We start from the raw sequence: 21,809 nt of genomic DNA, 5'->3' as shown, positions 1-21,809 counted from the left end.
CAAACGCAAAATTTCTAAGCGTCTATAAGCGTCCACAGTAGCTAAAGGGTTAATCCTTTACGCTCGAACGACGACTCTCATTCGCCATGTTGTTTCGCGTGGCAACTCGAGCGGTTGTATTTACGCTGAATTTCGTTATCTCCAGTTGATAGGTGCGAAGTATTGGTTCCTAAATAAGGTCCCTCAGGCTGTTTATGTCTTGCGTTGGAAAGTGACATTGTGACGTCAATTGGGGATTAAGATAAGATTCTTCTACGACTGTAGTCCTGAATACGATGTGACCAGCGTTAGTTCAGTTTCGACGGTCGTGACGAGCACATTTGTCGCGAAATTTTGAGTTTGAGTTGATCGCGATTAAACTGGTGGCAGAGCAAGTGTAAACAGCAAGTGTAATGACGTATCGCGTGTGAGAAATAGAAAAATTAGTGCAATAGACAGAGTGAATCCGGAAGTAGCTGCGATGGCCCACAAGATACTGGCAAATCAAAGTGCTCTGGTAAGTGTTTTGTGAAATATCACACCAAACACCAATGCAGAACTTGAATTTCGACGATTATCTTTTTCAAAATGTAAACACAGATAATATATCAATATATAACACTTTCGTATGTTAATTCTTATATAAATCCATTTATTAAAAGTCGTCGAGCGCAAAGGGTTAATAGCCTTCGAGATTGGTATCAAGAAATTTCGTTGGATTTCACTTATTTCTTTGCATTATGAGAATTGATAGTGTGAATATTAAAAATTTAATATCAATGCGAGCTTTTTTCACAATATATCTAATAAACAGCGACCACAGTAGAATAAGGCTCACTGTCACAAGCAAAATTTTTAAATGCCCACAGTAGCCAAGGGGTTAATAGCCTTTCAGATTGGTATTAAGAAATTTCACTTATTTCTTTATACTATGAGAATTGCTAGTGTAAATATTAAAAGTTCAATATCAATGCGAAGCATTTTTCACAATATATGTAATAAACAACGACTCTGTCACAAACGAAAAATTTCATTGAACTTCACTTATTTCTTTATACTATGAGAATTGCTAGTGTAAATATTAAAAGTTCAATATCAATGCGAGCTTTTTTCACAATATATCTAATAAACAACGACCACAGTAGAATAAGGCTCACTGTCACAAGCAAAATTTTTAAATGTCCATAGTAGCCAAGGGGTTAATAGCCTTTCAGATTGGTATTAAGAAATTTCACTTATTTCTTTATACTATGAGAATTGCTAGTGTAAATATTAAAAGTTCAATATCAATGCGAAGCATTTTTCACAATATATCTAATAAACAGCGACTGTGTGACAAACGAACAATTTCTAAGCGTCCACAGTAGCCAAGGGGTTAATCCTTCGAGATTGACGTAAGAAAATTTCGTTTCATAAGTTGAAAACTTTTTCTAAAATATTATCACATCCAATATGGTCAGAAAAAAAGTGTGTAGTCCATCGATAATTTTGCAAATCGACAGAAACGAGCCTCGTATCTCACGCGAACTGCAGATTTCTCGCGAGAATCGACGCAGTCACGAAATTCACGGGAACAGGAAGTTCGTGGGGAACGCGAATCCACTCGATGGGGTGGGAATAATAGCGAGTCGACGCGACGATCGCCGATCGTAATAAGACGCCGTGCTCGGCTGCGAAAACAGGCTTCCGCCAGCTCGCATTAAGCCATTACCACCCTCGCCTTTACATTTATTCCGTCTACCACCCCTTTTCACTCTTACTCCATCTTTAATCATCCCTCGAGCAATTTTTCTTCCCCTTTTCTCTCTCTCTTTCGTGTCGATTGTTGTTTCGCACGACGATCAGTTCGATCTCTCGCGATTTTCTTCTACACGATTTCTTTACTTTTCTATAATATTTTTCTTTTATTTCTACGCACTGGAAGCGACCTTTCTTTAACTTCTCTGTGGAGAACTGAAGTTAAAACATATAGAAATTTATACTTGTAAGGAAATGCTATATTTCTGCTATTTTAATGCTGTATTTCTTCTCACTCGAAGACAAGAGATTCATTTTTGTATTTGGTTTCCAATGAAAGCTGACACTTGCATCGTTGTCTCGTACGATTAGTTCGATCTCTCACGATTTAGTGAAACTTGCCGTTAGAAAATGGGTTTTTTTTGAGTAATAAAACAGTGATTTATTTTTCTATAATATTTTTCTTTTATTTCTACGCACTGGAACTGACCTTTCTTTAACTTCTCTGTGAAGAACTGAAGTTAAAACATATAGAAATTTATATTTGTAAGGAAATGCTATTTCTTCTCACTCGAAGACAAGAGATTCATTTTTGTGTTTGGTTTCTAATGAAAGCCAACACTTGCATCGTTGTCTCGTACGATCAGTTCGTTCTCTCACGATTTAGTGAAACTTGCTGTTAGAAAATGGGTTTTTGTGAATAATCAAACAGTGATTTACTTTTTTATAATATTTTTCTTTTATTTTTACGCACTGGAAGTGACTTGTCCCTAACTTCTCTGTAGAGAAGTACGATTTAGTGAAACTTGCTGTTAGAAAATGGGTTTCTGTGAATAATCAAACAGTGATTTACTTTTTTATAGTATTTTTCTTTTATTTCTACGCACTGGAAGTGACCTTTCTTTAACTTCTCTGTGGAGAACTGAACAATTGAAGTTAAAACATAGAAACGTATATCTGTAAAGAAGTGCCATTTCTTCTCACTCGAGGACAAGAGATTTATTTTTGTATTTTTTTTCTAATGAAAACCAACACTTGCTGAGCTCTCACTGAAACTCTCACGATTTTTAAATAGTGCTGAGTCATTTTTTTATGAAGGCGTTCTGTAAGATCGTTTAATTCATCGATCACTGTTTCACACGACGACCAGTTCGTTCTCTCACGATTTAGTGAAACTTGTTGAGTCATTTTTATACCAAGGCGTTCTGTAAGATCGCATAATTTCTCGATTAAGAGGCTGAGAAGGTATTTTGTTTAATATACGCGGTGTATAAAATAGGTTTCACCATGGAATTCCTCAATTTCGCCATAATCGATCGATCATACTCGATCGATGTTTGCTTAATTAAATTCCTGCTATGAGAAACTGTAACTAGATAGGATGCATTATCTAAGCACAGCTTTTATTTATAAAGAAATATATACAAATACGATAAACATTCATCTCTGTACAAAAGAAAATATTTTATTTTATTGATTTAAAATTTTGAAATAATAAAGATCGTCGAATTAAATTCCTGCTGCGAGAGAACTTCGACATAGGCTGCATTATCTAAACACAGCTTTAATCTATAAAAAATATATACAAATGCGATAAATATTCATCTCTGTACAAAAGAAAATATTTTATTTTATTGATTTAAAATTTTGAAATAATAAAGATCGTCGAATTAAATTCCTGCTGCGAGAGAACTTCGACATAGGCTGCATTATCCAAACACAGCTTTAATCCATAAAAAAATATATACAAATACGATAAATATTCATCTCTATGCAAGAAAATATTTTATTTTACCAATTAAAAAATTTTGAAAGACTAAAGATCGTCGATATTAACGTCCAGACTGTTAAATCGATAAGAAAGGTCGCAGGATCGGTTAATATCGGTGGATAATCGAGAGCAACGGGCGGGACGGATCGACTGGAAAGGGTTAAAAGAGAAACAGCGATTTGTCACGGCTCAAAGGAATATCCAGCCCGCATTTCGAATGCCGTCTAGCAGCTGTTCGTTATCCAACAGCGTAGGAAGCCATTGAAACGCAAGAGGCGGACGCGCTTTGCATCCCCCTCGTCGTCTGCGAGCTCCTTTGAGCCGCGATCCGCACCCTTCTCGCTCGATTTCCTCGTTTATTTAACCGTCTCGAACACTAATCGCGAACTGTCCTGGTTTTCCCGCGACGATCGACAAAAAACTGTTTCATTTAGCTGGAATCCGATCGAGACGCACCCCTAAGTCTGTCTTCGGTCCTGTGGGTGTTTTTAATGAAACTCTTTGGAAGATGGAGTCGTATTGGGGGTCTTAATAGTGTTTTTTAAAGACTAGTGTATTTTTCATTCGTTTACATTTTTTTTGCTATTTTTTGTTTCATTAGAATGACCAAGAATGTAAAAAAATATTAATTCAGGTGATATAAACCAGCTATACAAGTTCTGTTACAAGACAGAGTCGTACTGGGAGGCTCAACAGTGTCTTTTAAAGACTGCAGTGTATTTTTCATTCGTTTACATTTTTTTTGCTATTTTTTATTTCATTAGAATGACCAAGAATGTAAAAAAATATTAATTCAGGTGATATAAACCAACTATACAAGCTGCATTACAAGGTGAAGTCGTACTGGGAGGCTCAACAGTGTCTTTTAAAGACTATATTATATTTTTCATTCGTTTATGTCTTTTTTGCAATTTTTTATTTCATTAGAATGACCAAGAATGTAAAAGAAATATTAATTCAGGTGATATAGACCAACTATACAAGATCTATTAAGATGGAGTCATACTAGAAGTCTCAACAATGTCTTTCAAAAAGTGAATTATATTTTTCATTCGTTTACCTCTTTCTTGCAATTTTTTGTTTCATTTAAATGGCCAACAATGTATAAAAAATATTAATTCAGGTGATATAAACCAACTGTACAAGTTCTGTTACAAGATGTAGTCGTACTGGGAGGCTCAACAGTGTCTTTTAAAGACTGCAGTGTATTTTTCATTCGTTTACATTTTTTTTTTGCTATTTCTTATTTCATTCGAACTTTAAACCAAACTATACAAGCTCCATTACAGGATGAAGTCGTTCTAAAGGTCTCAATAGTGTCTTTTAAAGACTGAATTATATTTTTCATTCGTTTGCATCTTTCTTGCAATTTTTTGTTTTATTAGAATGACTAAGGATGTAAAAAAAATATTAATTCAGGTGACATAAACCAGCTATAAAAGCTCTATTACAAGATAGAGTCATACTAGAGGTCTCAATAGAGTCTTCTAAAGACTATATTATATTTTTCGTTCGTTTATATCTTTCTTGCAATTTTTTATTTAATTTGAACGACCAATAATGTACAAAAAATATTAATCTAAGTGATATAAACCAGCTATAAAAGCTCCATTACGAGATAGAATCGTACTGGGTGTCTCAACAGTGTCTACCAAAGACTATATTAAATTTTTCATTCGTTTATATCTTTCTTGCAATTTTTTGTTTAATTCGAACGACCAACAATACACAAAACTTACTAATTCAAGTGACATAAACCAACTATACAATAGAAATTACTCTCGAATCAACTCCACGTTTACGAAAACGTTCTCCACGAATTGAAAAAAAGCAAAACCACCAAACACATCTCTCTAATTAACCCACCAATGCCATTCATACAAGTCCACAAAAAAAAAAAAAAGGTAAGAAACAACTTCCAATGGGAGCTCGAGACCCATTACACAGAGAGAAGTCGTAAACCCAACCCAAAAGGCCACTAAACAAAGAGTACACGTAGCAGAGAACCGAAAGAAGAACGATTGCTTACATCTTGGAGCAGCAACGCTCGAACCACCCCCTGGAACAACCTTCGAACCAGAGGGTGATGGAACGCTGCGAGCGAGTCTCGAAAAAAGAACACGTTGCGGCTAAACGGTTGGCACGATCGAGCGAAACAGTGGTCAGAAGAGGGGCTGGTCGTTCTACCCCGTAAATAAGAGCGTTGGACAAACGACGAGGGGTTGCTGGAACGCTGAGGACACAGATCAGTGGAGACAGTGGCCTCTGTCTCGCCTCTGAGAGGACGTCGAGAGGGGACGCGAAGTTTCTCGGTTCTCCAGCGTCGCGGCAAACTGTTCTAGGCTGAATTCTGAGGAAAGAGAGGGTTGTGGTCTCGAAAGAGACTGCGATGGAAGAACAGAAGAACGCGAGGAAGAAAAGAAACGAGCAGAGAAGGCGAACGACTAGCCAGAAGAATAGGACAACAGAGTTCAGAGACAGAAGTTACGCGAAGGATAGAAAAAAGATGGCGAGACGGAGGAGAGCAGTGGTCGAGGGGGTGAAAGTTGGGGAGAAGACGCGACCAGGGTGGAACAAAGACGAGGAACCGCGACGAGAGAAAACAGCGATAGTCGAGGATGAAAGAAGCGAAGAGGAGAAGACAGGAAGAGGGTGAGACAGAGATGGTGTAAGAAAGGGGTGGCAGGCGACGATGGAAGATGGAGAACGAACAGAAGTCCTGAAAACAAGACGAGGAAGGAGAATCGAGAAAGAAGTTGAAAAAGCAGTGGAAAGGGTGAAACAAAGAGGAGAGGGTGGGTCTCTGGAGGGAAAGGAGATAGCTGAGGGGTGGGTTTCAAAGGAGCTGGCGAAAGAATGGGAAAAGTTAAGGGATGGAACGATTCATCCGTTGGAAAGGGGGTTTCGCTCTGTTTAAATCACGAATTCGAACGGTTCGTCCAACCTGCTGCTACTTCCTGTTCGCTGAGTCGCGACGATGCTCGCGAACACACCCTCGTCTGAATCCTGGTTCTGTTAAACAATTGCTAATCGTGTTTCGCGAGTTAGAAGCTGTTAGAAGTTTCGAGAGAGCCAGAATGATATTTAGAGAAGAATCGAGTAAATATTTAGCGCTAGTTTAATCATTCTTATCGTCTATTTTATTAATTCGACGCGAAGTGCTCGTCGCACTTTGCGTCGCTGCGATAATGGCCCTGGCAAATGGACATAATTTCGCAGTCACGTGGACGAGTTACGCCGGAAGGCCAGCGCGAAAACAATGAAAAGTCGTAATGGAGGGACTGCGTTAAAACGTAAGCTCCCGTAGGAAACCGGATGCCCGTTCCTCCGCGAGTTGACGCCATAAGTGTTCGTTGTCGGAACTTGGCGCAATTGAGCAACTGCTTATGCCACTGTCCTCTTCAAATTCTCTGCTATTTTACATTTCTGCATCTTCTTTGGCGTTTACGAATTTTCTATGCTTAAAAAAAAATTCTTATACAGTGTACATTGGTCATAACTTAATCCTTTGACTATGGCGGAGAATGGAATTACATTTCTGGATCTTCTTTGGCCTTCATGAATTTTCTGTGCTTAATTAAAATTCTTATACAGTGTATATTGACCATAACTTAACCCTTTAACTATGGTGGAGAATGGAATTACATTTTTGGATCTTCTTGGTGTTTGCAAATTTTCTATGCTTAATAAAAAATTGTTATACAGTATATATCTGCCATAACTTAATCCTTTGACTATGGTGGAGAATGGAATTTACATTTCTGGATCTTCTTTGGCCTTCATGAATTTTCTACGCTTAACAAAAATTGTTATATAGTATATATCTGCCATAACTTAACCTTTTGAGTATGGTGGAGAATAGAAAATTTGTTTATCGATTGCTTCTGAACCAATAAAATAATATTTAATTATCGAAACGTGTAATAGCGAAATTACCATTTATTTTAGTCTCAACTGAAATCAGATCTATCGCAATAATTATAAAAAAAATTAACCTTTAACTATGGTGAAGAATAGAAAGAAAAAAAATGGAAAATTTGTTTGTCGATTGCTGAATAATTATAGAAAAAATATTGAGAGCACTTATACGCGTCCACAGTGACCAAAGGGGTTATTAAAGTACTCTGTCCAAGTTTCTGTTTCAAGTATAAATTTCTATATTTTAAATTTCCAAATTAAAAAAAATCCACTCGATAATTAGCAAGACAGATGATCAAAGACATGTTTGACATTCCAAATAACGTTTCTCAGTCAGCTGTTTTCAGTTAGTCCAATTAAGTCACAGCCATCAGGAAGTTCGATCGAACAACACCCCCGCGAGTTGGTCCCGTTCGAAGTTGATTCATATTTACCCTGCGACGCGTGAAAGCAAATTCCTGGAGGGCAGTTAGGGTAACTTTGCGAATCGTAAGTTGGACTGGCGGCGTGTATTCAGGCAACGGTCCAAAAACGGGCGAGCCAGGCGCGCTAACGATCCGGCTAAAAGCGTGGCGGTCGTTTAACCATCGAGAATTGGACGTTCCGCCATGAGAAGCGCCGCCAACGCTCGTCGTTTAACTGGACACCCTCGTAGTCGTTCCTCCGTGACCGCGTCGCTGTTACTGAACTCGAAACCGAATCGATTTATCGATAACGTCCACCAAAATCGAGACTTTTATCCTTTCGAGGTTGTGTCAGAGAAAACTACTTTTAATTAAGGGATGAATTCTGTTAATCATCTTATCATCTTCTCGTATTAGAAGACATCGTTACTGAACTCGAAACCAAACTGATTCATCGATAACATCCACCAAAATCGAGACTTTTATCCTTTCGAGGATGTGTCAGAGAAAACTACTTTTAATTAAGGGATGAATTCTCTCGAGCATTGAAACTTATTAGAAGTTACCATTACTGAACTCGAAACTGAACCATTTCATAGCTAACACCGATAACATCCACCAAAATGGAGACTTTCACCCTTTGGAGTCATCATCAGAGCAAATTTCTTTTAATTAAGGGATGAATTCTTTCAAGCATTGAAACTTATTAGAAGTCACCGTTACTAAACTCGAAACTGAGTCGATTCATCGCTAAAATCCACCAAAATAGAGATTTTCACCCTTTGGATGAAGCATCAGAGAAAACTCCTTTTAATTAAGGGATGAATTCTGTTAATCATCTCATCATCATCTCGTATTAGAATCTTCTCATATTAAAATCTTCTTATATTAGAAGTCACTGTTGCTGAACTCGAAACCAAACCGATTCATCGCTAAAATCCACCAGAATGGAGACTTTCACCCTTTGGATGAAGCATCAGAGCAAATTACATTTAATTAAGGGATGAATTACTTTTCATATTAGAAGTTACCGTTACTGAACTCGAAACCGAATCGATTCATCGCTAAAATCCACCAAAATAGAGATTTTCACCCTTTGGATGAAGCATCAGAGAGAATTCCTTTTAATTAAGGGATGAATTCTCTCAAGCATTGAAACTTTTCATATTACAAGTCACCATTACTGAACTCGAAATCGAGTCGATTCATCGCTAAAATCCACCAAAATTCAGACTTCCACCCTTTGGAGTCACCATCAGAGCAAACTCCTTTCAATGAAGGGATGAATTCTCTTAACCCTTGAATCTGTTCATATTCTCCATCGATCTATAGATCGTTCATAACACTCATCCACGAAAAAAACCAACAATCATTAGACATTAATTACCATATAAAGACAAAACTACGAACAAAATTAGATCACAAACACCCCGATCCAAATCCTCCATCGATCTATAGATCGTAAAAAGATACTTATTCACAAAAAAATCAACGACAACTGGCGATCGCGATCGAAAAGAAGATGCTGCCGTCGAATTGGGTCAATTGTTGACCAAAAACCGGGTAAAAAGGGGCCGTGGACTGGCAGGCGACACAGAGGGTGGCTGAAAAACGGCAGCGGCGACTGCGTCAGCGGGCAAAACGGTGGAGTTGGGGCAGCCTCGTCCCGGAATCCGACGCGCGACGTTGCGGCTCTCCCTCGCAGCTATGACGCAATCCGGGTATACAGTATACCAGGGTGCACAATGGCCCGTATCTGGGTCGTGGTGTCGGTGCCTACTACCCCTAGCTCGGCCCCAATTCCGTTTACCAGGCGCGGCTGGGAAATCGCCAGCGATATTCCACCGGGCCGGACCTACCCCTCGCTGACCTATTCTATTCTTCTACCACCGTTGCTAGCTGCCCTTTCTTTTTTTTTTCTACCTACCCCTCTGTCTGTCTCTCTCTTTATCTTTCTCTATCTCTCTATCTTTCTGTTGAGATATCTCTCTTTATCTTTCTCCCTTTTGAGATATCTCTCTGTCTTAAGATATGTCTATCTTTCTCCCTCTTGAGATATCTTTCTCTCTTGAGATATCTCTCTTTCTCTAACTCTCTTTTGGGATATATTTCTCTCTCTATCTTTCTGTTGAGATATCTTCCTCTTTCTCTATCCATCTCTCTCTTTTGAGATATCTCCCTCTATCTCTATCTCTCTCTGAGGATATCTCTCTCTTTTGAGATATCTTTCTTTTAAGATATCTCTCTCTATCTCTCTTTTGAGATATCCCTCTCTGAAGATATCTCTCTCTTTTGAGATATCTCTCTTTGAAGATATCTCTTTCTTTTGAGATATCTCTCTCTTTTGAGATCTCTCTCTCTCTTTTGAGATCTCTCTCTCTATCTCTCTTTTGAGATATCCCTCTCTGAAGATATCTCTCTCTTTTGAGATATCTCTTTTTGAAGATATCTCTTTCTTTTGAGATATCTCTCTCTTTTGAGATATCTCTCTCTTTTAAGATATCTCTCTCTTTTGAGATATATATATATCTCTCTCTCTATCTCTCTCGAACCCATCTACCTTCTCGTTCCTTACTTCTTTTTTTTTTTAATGAATACGCTATTGTGCATTCATTTAATTGTTCTCGATGCGTTCGATTTCGCATCGATCGCAGCGTTTTTATATCGCAACCATAATCATTGAAGAGGGTGGTTGGTACCAGATGGGTTTTTGAGAATCGCACAAATTAATAGTTCACTTAATTGTTCTTGATTCCTGCCTCCAAGAATTCATTTCTACGTCTTGAAAGAAAATTTCGAGGAAGATTGAAGATTAGTTTCGTTCGTTTCTGGATTAGCTTTGTTTGAAGAGAATCGAGTATAATTAGAGGGACATTCGGCTGGATTTAATTAGTCTCGCAACTCCTAACCAGGAGGCAGGCAACCGCCAGTGGAAGGTTTTAAAAGTTACTTTCATTCAATCCTACGTTAATTCTGTTTAAAGAGTATGCAGTTAAAGTGGAAGTTAAGTACACAGTGTTTAATTAGTAATCCCTGATTTCAAGAAGGAATTTTTTTCAACCTCGTACAGTAATTAATCTGACCGACTTCTGCATTAATTTCGTTCAGAAAAAAACGCAGATTTGAGCCACTGTTTTTTCGGTTCGAGAAATTTCAGCAACAGCGCTGTTCCCCTCGTTTTTAATATTCGCAACGTAGCCTCAATTATTGCGGAAGTAGAAAAAAGATACGTTTTTTTTTGCATTCAGAAACGAGACATTCTCGCTGGCGAAACGACTGGAATTCGTTATGCAAATTCCACGGCAAAAAGAGTCATCTGGAATCGCTCTGAATCCTTCTGCACCGAAGTGGGACGCCCTTGTGGGTGTCCACGAACGTTTTAAATTCCCACGGTTCCTGCGCGCCGATTTGGGATCACTTTTTTCCGCGATTTGCGTTAGAAACGATGGTCGTTTGCAAACCAGCTCGTTATCCATGAAAATTTCCACCTCCAAACACCCAAGAGTATCATTTCGAATCGATTACCTGTACTCTCACGTTCTCCACCTTCGAATAAAAAAAAAAATGCACTCAAAATTTCAAAAATTGGAAAATCATACGAATAATTTACCTATTAAAAAAAATCGTGCCACTGATTCATCGTTCGTTCCATCTCCCTCGAGAAAATGAACCCTTTATCTGTTCCACGTTTCTCCCCAATCACTGGCAATTATTTCTACAATTTAATCGCATGCGTGTTTATTTTATAAACCAGCTCGTTATCCATGACAATACTCGTCTCCAAATACCCAAAAATATCATTTCGAATCGATTACTTATACTTTCACGTTCTCCACTCTCCAATAAAAAAAGAATGCACTCAAAACTTCAAAAATTGGAAAATCATACGAATAATTTACCTATAAAAAAAATCGTGCCACTAATTTACCATTCGTTCCATCTCCCTCGAGAAAAACGAACCCTTTATCAGTTCCACGTTTCTCCCCAGTCACAGGCAATTATTTCAAAAATTCCACTCGAAATTTCATAATCTACGAATAATTTACTTCTCACATTCTCCACTCTTCAAATAAAAAAAAATGCAGTCAAAATTTCAAAAATTGGAAAATCATACGAATAATTTACCTATTTAAAAAAATCGTGCCACTAATTCATGATTCGCTCCATCTCCCTCGAGAAAAACGAACCCTTTATCAGTTCCACGTTTCTCCCCAGTCGCAGGCAATTATTTCAAAAATTTACTTCTCACATTCTCCGCTCTTCAAATAAAAAAAGAAGAAAACTGCATTCGAAATTTCATAATTCACGAATAATTTACTTACTAAAAAAAAATCGTGCCACTGATTCATCGTTCGTTCCATCTCCCTCGAGAAAAATGAAACCCTTTATCTCACAGGCAATTATTTCTACAATTTAATCGCGCACGCGTTTATTTTAATCGCGCGAAATGGCGGCACGCGCTGGGGGGTGCACGTCCGCGTTAGAAAACGGGGGATGTGACGTAATCGCGCGCGCTGGGAGGGCTGAATCGAAACAACGATCGCGATCGCCAGACGGAAGTGGGTCACGAGTGACGGCGAGGAAAAGGGCGTCGAACGCCGCGTATCCTGGAATTACGTTCGCCAGCCACGATTCGAGCGACCCAGATCGCACGGCGAAACCCACCACGCAGATTGCTCGCACGCAATCGTCAGCCCCCCCTGGTTGTTCCACATTTTCACTGACATCCTTTCTCCTTTTCGCCGCTCTTTCAAAAGAAACCAACCGACCAACCCCCTCGCCAACCCTCTTCGTTCGAACGGAAACTGCACCGAAAAAAACCAACAGACACCAGGGGATGAAACAACAGCTGGTGCAGTGAACGGAGATTGAGAATTGTATCTATGAAAATATCGAGTTTTTGGGATTTGAACGCTTTTGGGGTGATTAATTTTTGTTAGAAGTGCTCAGATGGGTTTTAAGGGTGTTTTTAAGGTGGCGAATTTTAATTAATGCGATAAATATTTCTTCTGTTGCTGATATTAATACAGGCACGAGGGGATGAAACAATAGCTGGTGCAGTGAACGGAGATTGAGAATTGTATCTATGAAAATATCGAGTTTTTGGGGTTTGAACGCTTTTGAGGTGATTAATTTTTGGTGCAAGTGCTCAGATGGGTGTTAAGGGTGTTTAAGGGTGTTTTTAAGGTGGCGAACTTTAATTAATACGATGAATATTTCTGTTGCTGATATTAATACAGACACGAGGGGATGAAACTTATGAAAATATTGAATTTGGGGTTTGAACGCTGTTGGGGTGATTAATTTTTGGTGCAAGTGCTCAGATGGGTTTTAAGGGTGTTTTTAAGGTGACGAATTTTAATTAATGCGATGAATATTTCTGTTGCTGATATTAATACAGACACGAGGGGATGAAACTTATGAAAATATCGAATTTGGGGTTTGAACGATGTTGGGGTGATTAATTTTTGTTGCAAGTGCTCAAATGGGTTTAAAGAGTGTTTTTAAGGTGGCGAATTTTAATTAATGCGATAAATATTTCTTCTGTTGCTGATATTAATACAGACACGAGGGGATGAAATAATAGCTGGTGCAGTGAACGGAGATTGAGAATTGTATTTATGAAAATATTGGATTTGGGGTGATTAATTTTTGTTGAAAGTGCTCAAATGGGTTTGAAAAGTGTTTTTAAGGTGGCGAATTTTAATTAATGCGATGAATCGAATTTGGGATTTGAACGCTTTTGGGGTGATTAATTTTTGTTAGAAGTGCTCAGATGGTTTTAAAGAGTGTTAATAAGATAGAGAATTTTAATTAACGCGATGAATATTTCTGTTGCTGATATTAATGTTTGTTGGAAGTGTACAGATGGTTTTAAAGAGTGTTAATAAGATAGAGAATTTTAATTAACGCGATGAATATTTCTGTTGCTGATATTAATGTTTGTTAAAAGTGTACAGATGGTTTTAAAGAGTGTTAATGAAGTGGCGAATTAAAGATGATTTTTAATTAACACGAGGAATATTTTTGTTGCAGATTCGTTGAAAAAGAGCATAAGAACCTCGTTTGCAGTCCTGTAAGTACCACGAGTCGCTAAACGAACATGTGAAATAATTCAATTCGTTCAATTACCACATTTCACATTCTCCTCTCCCTCTCTCGCAATTCTAAATTTACTTTTATCCGCGTGCAATTATTCGGTTATTATTTTACTGCAGGATCGATGGGGGTAGTAAAATCCAGCGGAACTGGCACGAGAGCTAATTAAATAATTCCTGAGAAACATTTATTAAGTATCATCAAACGAATAATTCTAATAGAATTAAAGTAACATTAAAAGATGAACTAGTCACCCTTAAAAAATTTAATCAATCAAACTTCCCTCTTAATTTCAATTTTATTCTCAATCGATTCACTTCACGTTATCGAGTACGATTAGAAATTCTTTTAGAATTATCACAGTCATTAAAACACAAAAAAACTTTTATTGCGACTCTCATCGAACATTAAGAAATGAACTAACCACCCCCTCGAAAAATGATCAATCACACTCTCAATTTTAATTTCATCCTCAATCGATTCACTTCACGTTATTAAAAATTCTTTTGGAATTATAACAATCATAAAAACACAGAACTTTGAACACAATCTTGACTTATCACGATCGATAAAACGCAGCGATTAATCAGCAACGCGACAGAATTTCAATTCCAACGTTGGCTAAAAAAAAAAAAAGTAGGGTCGTTCGATACGTGGTATCTTTTCCATCCACGACTGTAAACGAAACGAAACGTGAGCAGCCAACGAACGGGGGACTTGTTCGTTCGAATTTATGCGGACAGCGTGCGTTACGCGTTTCGTACGTGCGGCGTATCGCTTTGCTCTGGCGATAAACGGAAGTTACGTTCGCCATCGTTCCTCGAGGACCAACCCTCGCGTTCTCCAAAGCCTGCTGAAGGGGCAAAGGAACCCTGTTCGCTCAGTGATCGCGTGCATCGGCGAGACGCGATGAGATCGAGCTGGGATCTGGGTTAAACGATTAAAAGATAAGGGTGGACTTGGTTCTGGGTTGAGAAAGGGGTCGATCGAGTTCTTAATGGCGACTGATTAGCCTCGAGAGACTGAGAGCCTTTGGAGAACAATCTTTTGCGTTCTTCGAAGAGTGTTCGACTGTGTGCGATTTATGGTTTGGTGTGGAGAACGTCTAAAGGGTGCATTCTATGGGGTTGATTTGAAAATTCATGGTTTTTTTAGGGAAATTTAATTGATTACAGTTTTAGTTTGAGAATGGTCAAATTAGTAACAATTGAGGGATGACATAGTGTATTTTGAATAGATGTATTTGGAGAGCCAAAATGTTGATAAAAATATTCTATAATTTGGTAATATTATAATTAGAAAGATAGTCGATCTGGAAATCAGGGATTTTGCAGTGAAATTCAATTGATAACAATTTTACTTTGAAAATGGTCAAATTAGTAACAACTGAGGGACGACAGAGTCTATTTTGAATAGATATGTTTAGGGAACCAGAATATTATAAAGCTTAGTAATTATAATTATAAAGGTAGTCAATCTGGAAATCGATGGTTGTTTTACTAAAATTCCACTGATAACAATTTTCCTTTGATAATCTTCAAATCAGTAACAACTGCACCACACCACAGTGTATTTCAAACAGATACATTTAGAGAACCAAAATATTGATCAAAACATTATCCAACTCACTAATTACAATTATAAAGGTATCCTGATATCTTAATAATTACAATTATAAAGGTATCTCGATATCTTCATAATTACAATCATAAAGGTATCTCGATATCTTCATAATTACAATTATAAAGGTATCTCGATACCTTCTGATAATTGCCAGATGCAATATTCCAGTATTCGATCGATAATGGGAGGATCTACATGAAGCTAGTGGTTATGGGTTAGTTTCCTAATAATTGCACCATGACACAGTGTATTTAGAGAACTAAAATATTGATCAAAACATTATCCAACTTACTAATTACTCTAAAAAAAAATTGCTCTAAATCTCGAATACCTTCTGACAATTTATAATGAAAATGTCCCATCGATAATGGAAGGATCGAGATGAATCAAGTGGTTATGGGTTAATTTTTCGACAACTGCACCATGACACAGTGTATTTAGAGATCCAAAATATTGATCAAAACATTATCCAACTTACTAATTACTCTAAAAAAAAATTGCTCTAAATCTCGAATACCTTCTGACAATTTATAATGAAAATATTCCATCGATAATGGAAGGATCGAGATGAATCAAGTGGTTATGGGTTAATTTTTCGACAACTGCACCATCACACAACTTACTAATTACTCTAAAAAAAAATTGCTCTAAATCTCGATACCTTCTGATAATTTATAATGGAACCATTCGATCGATAATAGGATCGACATGAAACAAGTGGTTATGGGTTATTTTCCATGGCTTGAAATAGGGTGTATCGCGTGTCTTATTATTGCGAACCCCGCGCAAGGGCGGCAGAGGCGTCGATGGCCGTCGATCGGGCACAGGTCGAGCATCGAACTATGAAAAGGACTCACCCTTCATGCCGAGTACTTGCGCTCTCCTTCAGTCGAGAGGACACTTTCCTGTGCTTGCTTTCGGTGGCCGCGTCGCGACGCTGTCGATATCGTCCCGTGGACACAGCTTCGAGGATCGCTCGCAGGTTCTACTTTGATCAGGGAGACACGCAGGAACATAGAACACTCCCTGGAACAAACACGGAACGAAATATGTTTCGTTAGAGAGGCATGGAAATTGGAACTTTCTTCAGCTGTCTGTTTCGTGGCACAATTTTAGAGCATTGAAATTGGAACTTTCTTGGGTTGTTCGTTTTGTAGAGGAATTTTTGGGGAACAGAGACAAATTTATTGAGAACTTTTCGATTTTTAAAGAAATTTCTTTATCGCAGTTGTAAAAATGTTTAATGTAATTGGTTGCAGTGGTATTGGTAATTTTTATTTCTATCGATGGTCCACTCAATGGCTGAGTTGTACTACTTGAGAATTATTTGTTTATAAGAAATTTCTTTATCGCAGTTGTAAAAATATTTAATGTAATTAGTTGTAATGGTATTGTTACTTTGGAGTGCTAGATATTATTGGAAATTTTATTTCTACTGGTGGTCCATTTAATGGCTGAGTTGTACTACTTGAGAATTATTTGTTTATAAGAAATTTCTTTATCGCAATTGTACAAATATTTAATGTAATTAGTTGTAATGGTATTGTTACTCTGGAGTGCTAGATATTATTGGAAATTTTATTTCTACTGGTGGTCCATTTAATGGCTGAGTTGTACCACTTGAGAATTATTTGTTTATAAGAAATTTCTTTATCGCAGTTGTAAAAATATTTAATGTAATTAGTTGTAATGGTATTGTTACTTTGGAGTGCTAGATATTATTGGAAATTTTATTTCTACTGGCGGTCCATTTAATGGCTGAGTTGTACCACTTGAGAATTATTTGTTCACGGATAGTTGAATTAACATTATTTATTTAAAAGTTCATATTTAATACTTATCGCAGATTTTGTAAAGGAATTAATATCTCTCTTTAAGTCCACGAGAAACAAAAATTCAAGTACGTCTGATCAATCTCAAAGTTTTCTACTTTCTAAGAGAAAAAGTAGACGTAGACTTCGAAACTTAAACTTTACTCTTCCATTCGATTGAAAAATCCATTCTTTCTATAATATCAATCGCAAATGATGAATTACATCTATGCAACATCAACTACGTCAGACCAATCATCCACTTCTTCTACTTGCAAAAGCAAGAACCATCCACGATTCCAAACAAAACCTCTCATTCTCACTCAAATCAACAAATGACGATTATATCTATTCAACATTAGCAACGTCAGACCAATCATCCACTTCTTCTACTTGCAAAAGCAAGAACCACCCACAATTTCAATCGAAACCCCCCATTCTCACTCAAATCACAACTAAATCTTCTCTTCTCGATCTCTCCACCCCAAACAAGGATCCTTCACACAGTCTGACCAATTTCAGACTCTTCTTCTTATAATTCACTCTCGACTCTCGCATCTTCTAGTCGAGTCTGAATTTTTTCTCCTCGCCCACACAGTCTGACCAATTGCAGACTCTTCTCCTCTCAAAATTCACTCTCGACTCTCACTTCTTCCTTCAAGTCTAAATTTTTTTTCTTCGTCATAAACAACAGCCATCCACGCGACGTAAAATCACACTCAAGGATGAAACCCACACAGTCTGACCAATTGCAGACTCTTCTTCTTACAATTCACTCTCGACTCTCACTTCTTCTAGTCGAGTCTGAATTTTTTCTCCTTGCTCACACAGTCTGACCAATTTCAGACTCTTCTCCTCTGAATTCTCTCTCGACTCTCTCTTCTTCCTTCAAGTCTAAATCTTTTTTCTTCGCCATAAACGACAGCCATGTGAGTCGTTCTCTTCTTCTTACAATTCACTCTCGACTCTCACTTCTAGTCGAGTCTGAATTTTTTCTCCTCGCCCACACAGTCTGACCAATTTCAGACTCTTCTCCTCTCAATTCTCTCTCGACTCTCGCTTCTTCGTTCAAGTCTACATTTTTTTTCTTCGCCATAAACGACAGCCATGTGAGTCGTTCTCTTCTTCTTACAATGAATTTTTTCTCCTCGCTCACACAGTTTGACCAATTTCAGACTCTTCTCCTCTCAAAATTTACTCTCGACTCTCGCTTCTTCCTTCAAGTCTACATTTTTTTTCTTCGCCATAAACGACAGCCATCCACGCGACGTGAAATCACACACGAGGGTGGAAACGAACGCGATGGAACGCGAAATCAGCGAAGGGGGTGGGACGCGATGGAACCGATCGTTAGACAACCGTTTCACCAGTCGGTAATCCCGAATCATTAGAGGGTTTCTGGCTGACAACAATGCCATCTCGACGGATCGAGACGGGGGTTGGAGCGAGCTTTTGTGCCGAAGGAACGCTCGCGCCAGACAAATCAACGGAAATTGGGATTTCTTTGACGGGCCTAAGGATCGATGCCTGTGGATGATCGTTACCGGGGAAACGTTCTGAACGGCGATCGCCGATAGCCTCGACTCTCTCGAATCGTATTTCGTTCGCGCGAGTGAAAAGGAGCTGCGATTGCTCCAATTGCGATCAACCAGTCAGGAACCGTAATGGATGGCCAGTCGAGGAGACGAGGGTTTAATTCGAAATTTCGAGGCTACGAGCTGAAAGAGAGCTTGCTTTCTGCGAAAATGTATGCGTTAAACGATAATTAAGAGTCTGGCAAATCGGAGGTAAATAAGTTTTAACTCGCGTAATAACGATAGTTGAAAAATGAGTCGATGTTCATGTGTAAAATTAATTTTCCAACCCCATTCTTTAGAAACACGTATACAAAATAATGATCAAAAATCTGGAAACATCAAAACCAAATCATTTTTAACGTGCCATACAACTCACGTAACAACACGATAATAAAAAAAAGTGGATGGAAATCCACGTGGTACAATAAAAAATTTTACGTTCCTGTCAAGTCAATTTTTCAACCCCATTTTTTAGAAATACTTACATCAACAAATAATTAAAAATCTAGAAAACCAAAACCGAATACTTTCTATCACACCTGCAAACCAAGCCATCGCACGTCCATTTATATTCGAGCCTGCAGACACGTCGCGAGACGCATCCATCCGCCATAACCCACCCCCAAAACCAATCCCATCCCCAGCGTATCCAATTAAAATCGAAGCAAAAGAATCGTCATCGACGCAATCTCACCATCCCCTGGAACCACTGTTAAAGAGTCTGTCCACGGTTCTCTTATCGTACTCCATTGGCAGAGAGAGAAAGAGAGAGAGATATCTCAAGATAGAGAGAGATATCCTAAGAGGGAGATATCTCAAAAGAGAAATAGAGAAAGAAAGAGAAATATCTCAAGAGAGAGAGAGATATTTCAAAAGAGAGATAGAGAGGGAGAAATATCTCAAAAAAGGGATAGAGAGAGAGAGGGAGATATCACAACAGAGAGATAGAGAGAGATATCTCAAAAAAGGGATAGAGAGAGAAAGAGATATCTCAAAAGAGAGATAGGGAAAGAAAAGAAAGATAGAGAGAGAAAGGGATATCTGAAAAGAGAAATAGAAGGAGAAAGAGATATCTGAAAAGAGAAATAGAAGGAGAAAGAGATATCTCAAAAGAGAGATAGATAGAGAGAAAGAGAGAGAGTTTAGGCATCGATTTCCACGTAGACGACTATCAACGTCCACGACAAGCTCGCTCACCCCCTCGCAAAGCGACACGCAGGCTAACGAATCCTGGCCGCAGGATTAATCCGCGCGCAAACGCGGACACATTCAATTAGCCGGTGTGTATCCGGTTACAACGGAAACGGGGGATAGCTCGAACCCTCTCTCAGTGTATTTCTTTTTTTTTTTTTTTTTTCTTTTTTTTCCACCCCTCTCGACCAGGCGCTCGAAAAGAGCAGAGTCCGACGCAGTTCCTCTGGAAATGTGCAGGCGTTATCGTTTCCGTCCTCATAACGTGCCGCGGCGTCGCTTATCGCGCTTTATCAGCACCGATCCGCTGGCCTGGCTGCGCGTACCACTTTCCACCCTATCGTTCTACGTCCGTTCACCCTTTATTCTTTTCCTTCCTCGACGATGTTCCTTTTTCTGCTCGTCTCCTGTTTCTTTACTTTCTTTCTTTCTTTTTTTTTTTTTTTTTTCTAGAGGGTGTCGCGAAGTTTAAACGACAGACGAGGTTGTGGCATGTTGCCTTTAAGTCATTGTCGATACCAGGGTGCTCTTGGGTTTTCTTTTTTATTAGGGAGAATTTTGGGGATGTTCATGTAATGTCAACTATTTTTTTACTTCGTTGTGAGAAATGCTGTTTTCTGCTCGTCTCTCACTTTTTTTTTCAAGGGTTGTCGCAAAGTTTAAATGACAGACGAGGTTGTGGTATGTTGCCTTTGAGTCATTGTCGATACCAGGGTGCTCTTGGGTTTTCTTTTTCTTTGGGAAGAATTTTGTGGGTCAATGTTAATTATTTTCCTACTTCGTTGTGAAAAATGCTGTTTTATTTAATTTTCTATTAAATGTAACCCTCTAAACTTACACGCGAGGTTGGCTATTTTTTTCAAAGGACTGTGAGTGGCTGATTTTGAGGGTGCTCTTGGGTTTCCCTTTAAAGAGAATTTTGTGGGTCAATGTTAATTATTTTTTTACTTCGCTATTTGGAATGTTATTTTTTTTTAATCTTCTATGAAATGTGACCTTCTAAAGTTTCACGCGAGACCAGCTATTTTTTCCAGAGAATTGTGAGTATCTGACGTTGAGTTGTGTCGGTTAAAAAATGGCTTGCAAGCGTTATCCAGCGATCTGCCGCGTTTCAACCCTTAATATCGCTGGGCTTTCCTTCTAGGAAGAATTTTGTGGATCAATGTTAATTATTTTTTCACTTCGTAGCAAGAAATGCTGTTTTTTTTTTAATCTTCTATGAAATGTGACCTTCTGAAGCCACACGCGAGACCAGCTATTTTTTCCAGAGAATCGCGAGTGTCTGACGTTGAGTTGGGTCGGTTAAAAAATGGCTTGCAAGCGTTATCCAGCGATCTGCCGCGTTTCGACCGTTAATATCGCGGAGGGTTTTCTTTAAATCGCGTGCAAACGGGGACGCGGGCAATTTTCTCTATCGCCTCGACCTCCTTTCTCCTGCAGCAGCGAAACAGCGTTTAAGGGCGAAGCGGGGGTGAACGCGGACCGTGGCATCCGGAAGAAATATGGCGGCTACGAAATTTCGTGGCTGCTCCCTCGTGGGGATGAAAAAAGGCCTCGTTTCTGCTCGTGCAAACTCTTCGAATCGTCCCTTGGGACGCTCGTGCGGTTTCTGTACTCGAATTGTTTCCTTTCCTTATTTTTCCTTTTTTTTTTGGTCTTTTCAAGAATATTTCGATGAGAATTTGAGAAAATTTTGAAG

The 21,809-nt window shown here is 38.6% G+C and overlaps 1 protein-coding gene across 5 annotated transcripts in view; it reads right to left on the bottom strand.

Moving 5' to 3' along the window:
• The window catches only part of LOC143426990 (uncharacterized), a 316,082-nt gene that overhangs the window by 167,275 nt on the left and 126,998 nt on the right, over positions 1-21,809 (bottom strand). For 3 of the 5 annotated variants that reach the window (XR_013102232.1, XM_076900770.1, XM_076900772.1), the window contains exon 2: positions 16,389-16,557. The exons of 1 other annotated variant lie outside the window; for it this stretch is intronic. Coding sequence is in view for 3 of the 4 variants with exons in the window: in XM_076900770.1 (XP_076756885.1) it covers positions 16,389-16,395 (7 nt within the window). In the remaining variant the exon portion in view is untranslated. The remainder of the gene's footprint in view (positions 1-16,388; positions 16,558-21,809) is intronic. One more of the 5 variants, XM_076900771.1, reaches the window with a different exon arrangement.

This window comes from Xylocopa sonorina, chromosome 9, assembly GCF_050948175.1.
Source record: "Xylocopa sonorina isolate GNS202 chromosome 9, iyXylSono1_principal, whole genome shotgun sequence".
NCBI lineage: Eukaryota > Metazoa > Arthropoda > Insecta > Hymenoptera > Apidae > Xylocopa > Xylocopa sonorina.
The sequence above is the reverse complement of the archived record's forward strand: the minus strand, read 5'-3'. Positions and strand labels throughout refer to the sequence as shown.